The sequence below is a fragment of the Eubalaena glacialis genome, chromosome 5 (assembly GCF_028564815.1).
Source record: "Eubalaena glacialis isolate mEubGla1 chromosome 5, mEubGla1.1.hap2.+ XY, whole genome shotgun sequence".
Taxonomy (NCBI): Eukaryota; Metazoa; Chordata; class Mammalia; order Artiodactyla; family Balaenidae; genus Eubalaena; species Eubalaena glacialis.
Genome location: NC_083720.1, coordinates 30,647,450 through 30,659,717, shown reverse-complemented (window position 1 = coordinate 30,659,717; position 12,268 = coordinate 30,647,450). Strand labels below are relative to the sequence as shown.

Sequence of the window (12,268 nt, the reverse complement as noted above, 5' to 3'; positions counted from 1 at the left end):
TTTCATAATCAATCATTAGATATTTGTTCTGCTGTAATGATTCCAAGATTTACTTTTTCCTCTTAATTCCTGCTGTCAGATACCAGGGTATGGCATTGACCACAGGACCAGCTACGTGATTTGCAGGGCTCAGCACAAAGTAAAAATGCAAGGCCCCTTGTTCAAAAACTATTAAGAATTTCAAGGTGATAACGGGAGATATGAAAGCAAGTCTGGAACCCTCCTAGGTTCAGGGCCTTGTGCATTGGCACAGGATGCTTGCCGGTGAAGTCAGCCCTGATTGACCATATCACATAACTCCTAGATGACCCACTTTCATCTCTTCTTCCAAATAGTCAGCATAAAATGTTTCAAAGAGGCTTCTTTACAGGGCACTTTCATCTACTCAGCAAAACCTGTTATTATCGAGACAGACACTATTGGTTGCAAACCCACAGCTTCCAGGTCTTGCCTGCTAGCAAATGGCTAGTTTGTCTATATATACGTTGACTGTGGATGGACAGGAGCGGAAGTCAGGAAGCCAGTTAGGACATTATAAACTAGGTAAGATATTATTATGGCTTGGCCCGAGGAGGAAGCAGTGGAGGTGTGAAAAGTGGTCATGTTCTAGATGTAACTTGATGGTAGATCCAACAGGATTTACTGATGGATTGAATGTGGTGTAAAGGGAAAGAAGACTCAAGGATAACATTGAGGTTTTGGCTTAAACTGTTGGAAGGATAGAGAGTTCTTACCAGCTAAAATGGGGAGGATTCCAGAAGAAGCAGATTTCAGGGAAAAGTTAGAAAATTAATTTCAGACATACCATGTTTGAGAAGCTTGTACTGAATTTGTAGTTCAGAAGTGAGATAAGAGCTGGAAATAAACTTGGAAGTCGTCAGCATAGAAATGGCTTTTAAGCCATGGGACTAGATAAGATCCTCTAAAAAGTGAGCATGTAAAGAGGAGCAGAACAGGGTCTAAGTCGTAGGAGGTCAGGTAACTAAGCAGCAGCAAAGGAGACTAAGAAGGAACAGCCAAGTGCAGCAGGAGAGTGCTACATTGCAGTGTGTCTAAGAGAGATAGAACCATCACTTCAGCGGGTGTGCAAGAAGGTGAGGACAGGATATTGATCACTGGATTTAATAACATGTAGGTTATTGGTGAACTTCACAAGAGACATGTCCATGGAGTACTGGGGAAAAAACACAATTGTAGTCCAGGAAGAAAAAAGAAAGAGGAACTAGGGAAAGAAATTATGGTCAAAATCATCAAAACAAATTATGAAAATATAAAATATGCTGTTTTTGTGCTGATTCTTGTCTGAATGATTAAATGCCTTGGAATGGGAACTTCTGGGTGGCTGCAACTAGGCTGTGTTTTTTCTGTTTTTTTAAATTAATTAATTAATTTATTTATTTATGTATTTTTGGCTGTGTTGGGTCTTAGTTGCTGCACGTGGGCTTTCTCTAACTGTGGTGAGCGGGGGCTACTCTTTGTTGAGGTGCGCGGGCTTATTGCGGTGGCTTCTCTTGTCACAGAGCACGGGCTCTAGGCAGGCAGCCTTCAGTAGTTGTGACTCGCGGGCTTTAGAGTGCAGGCTCAGTAGTTGTGGCGCACGGGCTTAGTTGCTCCGCAGCATGTGGGATCTTCCTGGGCCAGGGCTCAAACCCGTGTCCCCTGCATTGGCAGGCGGATTCTTAACCACTGTGCCGCCAGGGAAGTCCCTAGGCTGTGTATTTTATAGAGAGCTTCCAAGTACAGTTATAAGCATGATCAGTCAGATACCCTTCTAAAAACCCCTAATGATCTCTTCACTGGACATGGACATCATGGAACATGATGGTATTAATGAAGTAAGAATGCAAAATTTATTGGGTTTAATGTAACATATTAACTCAGAATGCTTGGAAACTAGGATATTATGCAATCCTTTGTGTTGTGTGAAATAATGCAAAATCAACAAAATACAAATGATCAAGGGCAGTTTCTGTTTTTAGTCTTTTCCAACGACTCATTAAATGGCCTCAGCAGTGTTATCGTGATGAAAATAAATGCCACATGGTGAAACAATTCCAGCCATAATGATCAATCTTTACCCAGTGCTAAGGCTGGAAGGTTAGTTTCTAAAAGAGGCTCAAATTAAGGCGAAATAAGTGCTAGGTTCCAGCCTCTGCCTTTAAGAAAGAAAGAAAAAAAAAACCAAACTCAAAAAACAAACAAAAAGCCCCCAATGGCTGAATAGCTTTCAAGCTGGGAATGAAGTGAAGGACAACAAATGTCTGTACCAGATCTGTGAACAAGAGGTGGTTCCGTGATATGTTGAAGGTAATGGCTCTTTGCTTGGGGAGGTCTACCATCAGACAAATCTCTCTGGGCTGCTGTAATAAAATGCCACAGACTGGGTGGCTTATAAACAACAGAAGTTTATTTCTCACAGTTCTGGAGGCTGGAATTTCAAGATCAGGGTGCCAGCATGGTGGGGTTCTGGAGAAAGCCCTCTTCAGGGCTGCGACTGCTGACTTTTCGCTGTGTCCTCACATGGTGGAAGAGGTGTGGGATCTCTGAGGTCTCTTTTATAAGAATACTAATCTCATTCGTGAGGGTTCCAACCTCATGACCTAGACACCTCCCAAAGACCCCACTTCCTAATACCATCACACTGGGTATTAGGATTTCAACATATAAATTTGGGGGGTTAACCTAAAACAATAAAACACCCAGTTATTTTACCAGCAAGACAGGTTTATTCTGGAGCGGCAAAGAATTACATTTCAAGACATGCAACTATGGTGAACCACATACAAGTCCACATGCAAGCAAAGGAGAGGAAACTTTTATAAAGGAGAAGGGGAACTTGGCAGGGGCTGTTATAAGCAAAAACTCCATTGGAGAAAACTAGGAGCTTGAAGTATAGTAGCTTTTCGTTGGCTGATTTGTGACAGTCTCTCATTGGCTGAGCTGTTGCCAGGCAAGGAAAAAATCTTTTTTCCTTCTGCTGGTGGTAGTACAGTAGTGGTGTCAATTCATGCTGGAAAGGCAAAGTAGTCTCTTCCTATTGGGATCTGTACTATTGATTGATATATGGAGTGGTATGTGCATGAGCGCTCGCCCTTTTAGCCTCTCAACTCCCATTTTAGTGAAGTTTCCCTTTGCTAATTTTCACAGGGGGATGCAAACATTCAGACCATAACAATCAGGGAGAGAGATTTTCAAGTGACGTTTGTGGTTAGAATGTATGATTACTTGGCACACAAAGAGGAAACACTGGAGAAGACGGAAAGGAACCTGCTTAGGTGAAATCGCAGGTTTTAGACCATCAGGATAAATTCAGGTGCGTGGTTTCTCTCGGTAGGGTTTCTGGCTACTTTCAAACTCTGGTTGATTTTGAGCTTTATATTTCCTACTATTTGTCTTCCCTGGGATCCTATAGATAGCACAGCTTCAAAATATCCCTAACTAACTAAACCTACTTCTATTCCTTTCTTCCCTTTATTTCTGCAATCAGTGGCAACACCAATCACCCCATTATCGAAGAGAAAACCTGGGAATTATCCTAGACTTCTATCCCTCTGCCTAGTGCCCTACCTCTTCTGTCCCCAGATGTCATCTGTTTCACTCCTTAACATATCTAGAATTAGTCCCATTCTTTTTATAAGTGCCCTGCTTTGGTTTCTACATTCATCATTTTTCATTTGGAGTACTCCTATAATCTCAACTCTCTTCCCTAACTCATCTCACTCCCTCCAGTATATCTTCCTCAATGCCTCCAGCATGAACTTTCCAGAGTGTTTCACTGGTGCCAGATCTTTGGCATGAGGCCCTCCCTGATCTGGCCTTTCCTCCCTCTCCAGCTCCTCAGCTGCGCCCTGGGCTCCAGTCATGCTGAATTGCTCTCTGTCCCCTTGATGTTGAGTTTGGCTCCTCAAGCCACAGGGCCTTTGCATTTGCATCTGCCTGGAAAGTTCTTCCATAATTCAGATCAAGCTCACCTCTGGGGAAGACTTCTTGGACTCTTAAGGCTCATTTATGATTCTCCTATGAGGTTTCCTTACCATTGTACCTGGCAAAGTGATGCTTTATAATTTATTTTCCCATCTCCCTCATAAGATGGTGAGTTCTGAGACCAGGGTTAAGTGAGATGATGGCAGAACTCCACATTTAGTGACCTCTGTTTGTTGACCGCCTTCAGGGAAGACCATGCTAACTCACAGAAGCAGTGATGGCAAAGGGTCAAGCAGTAGTGTCCAATGCCCAGCCTCTGCAGTACAAGCTGTGCATAGATCCTTGGACCCAAGCTGGTGGCAGTGGGAATCTCTGATGAGTGGTCCTATAGTGGTCTTTGTAGCCTCCATCTTTCTGGCTTTTCTGGAGATTCTGTGAACTGCATGATATATTTGAATAAATCTATTTTTTTTCATTAAACCAATTCTATTGGCTTCTGTGGTGTGCAACCAGGAGCCCTCACACAGACCTCTAAATTGGGAGAGCCCAGAAGTCAGGTCACCCCACTTTTGCTGCTCCTGGTCTCTGCCACACAGGGTCACTGTGGAGAAGCGGGCTCTTCACACTTCATACCCCACCGTCATCCACTCTGCTGTGAAGCCTCCAGGTCTCGAGTCATTGTGCAGACTGGTCCTTCAAAGGGCCACGATGCTACTCCCTCCTAAGATCAGCTGAGGGTGCCCATATGCTGGGTTTCCCAGCTTGCAGCCCTTAGTACTCTTCTCTTTTTGCTCATAAACAGACACCTGCTAAAGTGCCACATGCTCCAGGTTTGCTGGGTCAGGACAAGGTGGTGGTTTTGAAATATGCCACACATTCTTTGACACCCTTCCCATCAAGAGATGGATTATATTTCTTCCCCTTGAACCTGGTCAGGTCTTTGTGATGGAAGTGAGGCTAAATGACTTTCCAGGCTAGGTATAAAAAGCCAGTGCAGGTTCCGCAGGTTTTCCTGGGACACTTGTCAGCTGCTATATAAGAAGTCTGGCAACCCCAAGTCACCATGTTGAGAGCCCATGTGGAAAGACCACATAGATAGAGATGCCTGAGAACCCCAGCTGTTGAGTCTCCCAGCCCAGGCACCAGACACGAGCCATGAGTGAGGAAGCCTTGGAGATGACCCTTGTCCCAGCCCCGTCTGATGGCAGCTGCATGAGAGGATGGAAGAACTGTCCAGCCAGCCCAGTCAATCCCCAGATGCAAGAGCAAAATCATAAAGAATTGTTATGTAAATCACTACTTTGGGGTTCTTTCTTTCACAGCTATAAGTAACCAAATACTCTCCTGCCTTCAATGACAAAAGGAATTAAAAATGGGCAGCATGGGAGGGGAGGAAGAGTTACTGCTTAATGTTTCAGGAGTTTCAGTTTGGGAAGATAAAAGATTTCTGGAGATGGTTGCATAAAAATGTGAATGTACTTAATGCCACTGAACAGTACAGTTCAAAATGGTTAAAATGGTAAAAAAAAAAACAAAAACATTTTTATGTATATTTTACTAAAATTTTAAAAAGGAAAAAAATCTGGGCAGTAACTGATTTTGGAATATATGTAGAAATGGGCATTTGTATTATTAAAACAATTGGGCTGTATCCAGAACTGGACCCCAGGTTTTTTTTTGTTTTTTCTTTTTACCTCAGGTTTTTAAGGTAATATTTATGTGAAAAATATACCTCTGCCTTCAGGATGATGATAGCTGTGCTTTAAAAAAAAAAATAATAATAAAAGCAGTGAGCACCTTTTATGAACAAAGTGCTAGGGATGCTGATGAAAGGAAGCCAAAATCTTTCTTCTCCTGTGTCTTACAGTGTAGTGGGGCCAGTGGGATGGTGGGTGGGAGAGCATCGTGGCGAAGAGGTAGACAATGAAAGCAGAATATGTTGGGAAATGACAAGTGCTACGCTGAGATTAAGGCAGGCTCATGTGATAGAAAGAGACTGGGTGCCCACTCTACGCTGAGGCCATGGGGGATTTACTAAGGAGGGAGGAAGAGGTTTAAGAAGGGGCAGAGTTTGGGGTTGGCCTTCTTTCTTTGAAAATGCTCTTAGACATCCAGAAGGAGATGTTAAATGCTCAGGAGATACAGTCTGGAGTTCTAGGAAAGGTCAGGGCTGGAGACATGGATTTGTGCGCCGCTGGACTGTGGTGGGATTTAAAGCTGAATCTAGATGACACAGAATGAGAGAGGTGACCAGAAGGAAGAGGCTGGGAAGGAAGCTGAGACCAGCAGCCAGGGAGGCAGCAGGCCTCAGAGTGTGACGCCCTGAGGGGTTGACTGCGTGGTGCTGCTGCGGGGCTGGGGGCAGGCGAACATGGCTTCCTGGCTGTGAGGTTTGGCACCAAGGAGGTCAGTGGTTGTGTCGTGGTATCTGTGGGGAGGTTTAAAGAAAGGGTCAAGGAGAACTTGTGAAACGAGGAACTCAAAGTTTTCAAGAGCTCTGAATACTTAAAGAAGCAGAAAAATGGGACAAGAGCTGTGAGGTCCGTTATTTCCCTGTGACGGGTATTATGCCAAACATTTTACTTTAGTATGCAGCTTCATTTTCTCAGAATTCCAGATTCCACTTTAAAAGTGGAAAATGAGACACAAAAAAGATAATAAATTGACCAGGGCCAAGCAAGGAGTAGGTGGCAGAGTTGGGGTTTGAACCAGGCTTATGTGAAGCCAATCCAACTAGCTAAACCTTTAGTACAGTCAATACAGCACTCCTGTATGAAGAGATCATTTAATCACATTTTCCAATAAATAAAATATGTATGCTTGACTAGAATATTTATTTGAGAATTGTACAGAATTCCAAAATGGCATAAACTTTGTAGAGCCCTTTAAAAAATGTCCAATAAAATTGCCTTTATTTTTTTTCCTTGAAGAAGTACTACTTATGCAGTATCATTTCAATTAAAATGTAACTCCTGAGACAAAAAGAGTAGAAAGAAGAGAGAGAGCACAGTTTTTTATACATTGTGCTGAGAAATACGAGACCTTCCTACATGAAGACCAATCCAGTCAAAATAATTGGCCACTTTTGTGTAAACGCCTGGGAACTCTGAATTTCCGCAGTTTTCACCCCAACTCACAACACCCCAAACATAAGTCACATTGTTGGCGTCCTTACAGACTAAGGGGCCTCCAGAGTCCCCTTTACAGGCATCAATAGAACCATCATCTGTACCTGAGAAAGACCAAGGAAAAAGAAAATCACACATTTACTTCCATTTGTCAAGGCTGCCATGCCAACTTCCTGCCTCTTCTACCAATGCCTGTACTGACACTGACTTTCTTACACTTTCCTAACAGGCAATAACACATGCGCTCCCTTACAGAGCGGGCCCACGGACTTGTAGAGATGCAGGCTGGGAAATGCTGTGTCTTCTACTCATTCTCCAAGTTTAGCAAGTGCTTCCCCCTGCTTCCTCTACTTTGTGGAAGCATATACTATGATGAGATAGCAATCTGAAAGTAGCATCAAAGGCTGAGTGGGAAAATAATAGGAGTACCTAGTGATCATTGAGTGCTTAGTATGTATTAGTCATTCATTGTTTTAATCCTCACCACAACCCTATGAGAGAAGTATCATTATTATCCCTATTTTAAGATGAGACAAGACAGAGAGAGGTTAACTAACTTGTCTAAGGTCATATAGCTAATAAGTGGCAGAGCCTGGACTTGAACCCAGGCAGCCAGACCTTGGAGTTTGTCCTCTTAACTGTGCTATTGCCCCTTGGTAGATTTTGTGCTATTCTCTCCTTTTGTCCTCTGTAATCCTGAACTCCATTTTAAGATGGGAGGGCACAGGAAATGGCCTGTTTACTTTCTTCTCACTCTTATGACTTTCTAAGATTTTAAATCACTGTATCCAAGAAGTTATAGGAGGTCAACAACTCTGCCTTTTTGTATAACCCACTATTTATAAGTGGTTTCAATAAAGTGTCCTAAATGCACTACCCTGGCTGGTACCCTGCCTTTGGGTCACCAGCAAAAGTAGGGACTGCTGTAGTTGTGTTAGGTAGTGGCAGTAGCATCCCTGTGATCTTAAAGGAGAGAGTGGAAGGTATCGTGGGAAGCATAAAGGGATTTCCGAGGAGGGAGAATTTACTTCCAACTGGACGCATTTGAAATGAGATCATTTGGATTTTTACTTAGAAGTCTGGGTTTTGATCCCGAATATACCACTTCTTGTCTGTAAGACTTGGGCAACTTATATAACTGCTCTGCATCTCACTTTCCTCATCTATTAAGATCACCAAGGTTGCAGATGAGGAAACTTGCTCAAGGTCACACATGTAGTAATTGGTAAAAACCGGAATGTAAACCCAGGCAGTCTGGTTCCAGAGGCTGTGCTCTTAATCACCTTGCTAGACTGCTGCATAATGGCTTAAGGAAGATTTTTCCTCTTGGTATTAGATTGTGGAACTTGAGCTGAGGGAAAGGGACTGAAAAAGTTTGATGATGCAACAGCCAGAGGCCAAAGGAAAGAGTTGGAGGCCCAGATAAAGGGGGTGACTCAGTGGGGAGGAAAAACATGTTTGGTTAGTGCGTTAGAGACATCTCTGAGAAGCCTCTCAGTGCTTACCTGCACACTCCATTTCTTTTTCAAAGTAGCGACCTGGGTAGAACTTAGAGCAGTTTGCTATTAGGTGAACTTCACCCCACTTAAGTGAATAGACTTTTTGGTTATCTAAACAAAGAGAGAAAACAAATAGACATTTTGAAGTTACAAATGAGAACTCTAAGTAAGTATTTACTTTCATAATTTAGTAAACCATTAGGAACATATAAGAATATATATTTTCTTTAATACATATGTAAACTTTTGAGGATAATTGATTAGCAAACTTAGTCATACAACTGATGGTATCCCCAGTTTCTAGAATTGTCTTTCTAAAAATAGTCAAGGGGCATTATTGAACATCTGGCCTGGGTACTGTGAGATGAATAGGATAGACTCCTTCCACTCTGGTCACTGAGTCCAGTGGCAGGGGTGGGGGATGGCTAAAAATCTGTTATCAGCTTACATAAATAGCTCCTGTCTTCTTATAGTCCCTTATTTCCTTGAAAGTGCTTGTTAGAGTGAAAACAACTTTTTAATATAAGAATTTAAGATGAAGGAAATACATATGAAGTTACCAGTATCTATGTGTTTTTGTGTCTGTGAGGAGCTCTATCTCCTAAATGATTTGAAAGCGATTGAAAGAGGATTTAGGATTTCCTTTCCTTTTAAGTCACAGATTTGGGACTTGAACTTGGTCCAAGGAAAGAGAAGGACCAGGTGCTGTTGCTGATTGACAGTCCAGGGAAGATGAGAAAAACCTAAGAACACAGGGTGAGATGTCTCAGGTATAAGGAGTGAACTTTTGCCCTGTCTCCCCTCTTCTTTTCTTCTAGCTTGCAGCAATTTTTATGTGCTCTAAGAGGGCAGGGACTAAGCCTGATTCATTCACTGCTGCACCAGCACCCAGCCTCATGCTAGCACAAATCAGTTACTTAATAAATATTTATGTAATTAATGCAGGAACTCAGTAATTCTATTATACACTAAATATTTTATGCCAAATGACTTGGCTCCTCAATTAATCTCTAAACTACCTGGGGACAGAGACCTCTTGCTTATCCTGAGAGGACACCGCCACAGACCCTAGCAGCGTGTTGAGCACGTAGTAGTTAACTGTAGGACTAATATTCTTCTCTTCTGGGAAGCAGAGGAAGAAACAAATCCACCAATGTATGTAGCAAATCAGGAAAGAGTTTTTTTCTCCTTCAAGTCCTACTTCAAGTTAGTCTTAAGATGACTACCTTATTCAGGATAACAGCTTTTCAAAAATTAGTAATTTATTATTTCCCCTAACTCAGGATAAGCCTTCAAAAACTGGGAGCTCTTGTAACATGTGAGTGATTTTTAAGACTCGGGAGATTGCTTCCTCCCCTGAACTCTTGTTTTGTATGCTTCTTGAAGCCTCTGTCACGTTCTGCTGTCTGGTGGTGGCATTCACGTCTGATGGCGCCTCTGTCCTGTAAGTCCCTTGAGAGCTGGCCTTTGCCATCCCACTTTGTAGCCTCAGCACCTCTTGTTTGTTGGCTGCGTCCATATTTTTCATCAGTGAGATCTTAGCACTTTAGCCTTACTATCTTGAACTCACAGAAAGGGCTCAATAAATGTGTTGAATCACATTTGATTAATAAATAAATCAGTGCATAAGAATATATCTACTAGTTTACAGAAAATACATGGAATAGAAGCACATGTTAAATGCCACATCAAGGATACAATCATCCAAACTCAAGGTGTGGAAATTCTAAAATAAGAATGACCCAGTTTCATTTAAAATAAATACATTTTGAATGAAAGGAAAAGGTAACTGTTCTAGATCAAAAGAGATTTAAGAAAAATAGCCACTGAATGCAATGTGTGGACTTTGTTTGGATCCCAATGGAAATAATCTGATTGTAAAAATTTTTTGTAAATAATTAAGGCACATTCAACACAGCTGGTTATTAGACGATATTACGGAATCATTTTTATTTTGTTGGGTATGAAGGGTGTTGTGGTTTTGTTTTTGTTTTTTAAGTCCTTACCTGGTAAAGATGTATACTGGAGTATTCATGGGTAAAATTACATGACAGCTGGGATTTGATTTGATATGCTCCAGGAAAAAATAAGTGCATGTGGGGGAATATGTTGAAAAGCTCCTGATTTGTCATTTGGATCCTTCCTCCACCCTTCAATGCCCTGCCCTCTGCCCTGAGAGCCTGAGCTGGAGGGATTGCCTCCATAGGAATGCCTTCACCTCTGGCTTCCAGCTGCTTTCCAGCGGAGGACTCCAGCAGAGGGAAGGAGGGAAGGAGAGAGGATAGTGAGATTGGGGCTGGCTATAACCTTCAACCCAAGGTCATTACTTCTCTCAAGGTAGCCTGCTTTACCTAAGACTCTTTCTCCTTCTGGTAACTTCTCCTTCACCTTATACCTTCAGATCTAGGAAAGGTCTCAGTTCTGGTACTGTTAGTCCTGGGTTCCCGCATAGCCCTTGTGGTTCCCCAGCCTCCCACCTACATCTTTGTTATTAACTCCTTTATGAATAAACTTTCCTAATTATCCTATTGTGATTGTGATCAATTCAGGGAGCTAAAACAAGAATGGAATGTTGATAACTGTGAAAACTGCGTGAGGAAAGGTAGGTTTATTTTACTTTTATCTCTACTTTTGTGAGTACATGTGAATGTACATAATAAAAGTTTTTAAAAAACAGAACATGGAATTCCCTGGCTGTCCAGTGGTTAGGACTCTGCACTGTCACTGCCAAAGACCAGGGTTCAATCCCTGGTTGGGGAACTAAGATCCCACAAGCCACAAGGTGCAGCCAAAATAAAATAACATAAAATATTAAAATGTTGATATTAAAAAAAAAAAACAGCCAAGAGGCACATGAGAAGATGCTCAATATCACTAATTATTAGAGAAATGCAAATTGAAACTACAATGAGGTATCACCTCACACCAGTTAGAATGGCCATCATCAAAGAATCTACAAACAATAAATGCTGGAGAGGGTGTGGAGAAAAGGGAAACCTCTTGCACTGTTGGTGAGAATAAAAATTGGTACAGCCACTATGGAGAACAGTATGGAGATCCCTTTAAAAAAAAAAGAAAAATAGAGCTACCATATGATCCAGCAATCCCACTCCTAGGCATATCCGAAGAAAACCATAATTCGAAAGAATACATGCACTCCAATGTTCATTGTAGCACTATTTACAATAGCCAGGACATGGAAGCAACCTAAATGTCCATAGACAGAGGAATGGATAAAGAAGATGCGGTACATATATACAATGGAATATTACTCAGCCATAAAAAGAATGAAATAATGTCATTTGCAGCAACATGGATGGACTTAGAGATTGTCATACTGAGTGAAGTAAGTCAGACAAAGACAAATATCACATGATATTGCTTATATGTGGAATCTAAAAAAATGGTACAAATTAACCTATTTACAAAACAGAAATTGAGTCACAGATGTAGAAAACAAACTTATGGTTACCAAGGGGAAAGGGGAGGGAGGGGATAAATTGGGAGATTGGGATTGACATATAACCATAACTTATGGTTACCAAGGGGAAAGGGGGTGGGAGGGATAAATCGGGAGATTGGGATTGACATATGACATAGTAGACATATAAAGTCCACTATATATAAAATAGATAACTAACAAGAACCTAAGGTATAACACAGAGAATTCTATTCAATACTCTGTAATGACTTATATAGGAATAGAATCTAAAAAAA

At 41.7% G+C, this 12,268-nt stretch overlaps 1 protein-coding gene across 2 annotated transcripts in view; it reads right to left on the bottom strand.

Annotated features, from left to right (window-relative positions):
• Positions 1-6,795: 6,795 nt before the first annotated feature.
• CFI (complement factor I) overlaps positions 6,796-12,268 on the bottom strand; it is a 38,732-nt gene continuing 33,259 nt past the window's right edge. For both annotated transcript variants that reach the window (XM_061191158.1, XM_061191157.1), the window contains 2 exons: positions 8,558-8,662; positions 6,796-7,156 (listed from right to left, as the gene is read on the bottom strand). In XM_061191158.1, the coding sequence (XP_061047141.1) occupies positions 6,939-7,156; positions 8,558-8,662 (323 nt within the window). In that variant the 3' untranslated portion in view covers positions 6,796-6,938. The remainder of the gene's footprint in view (positions 7,157-8,557; positions 8,663-12,268) is intronic.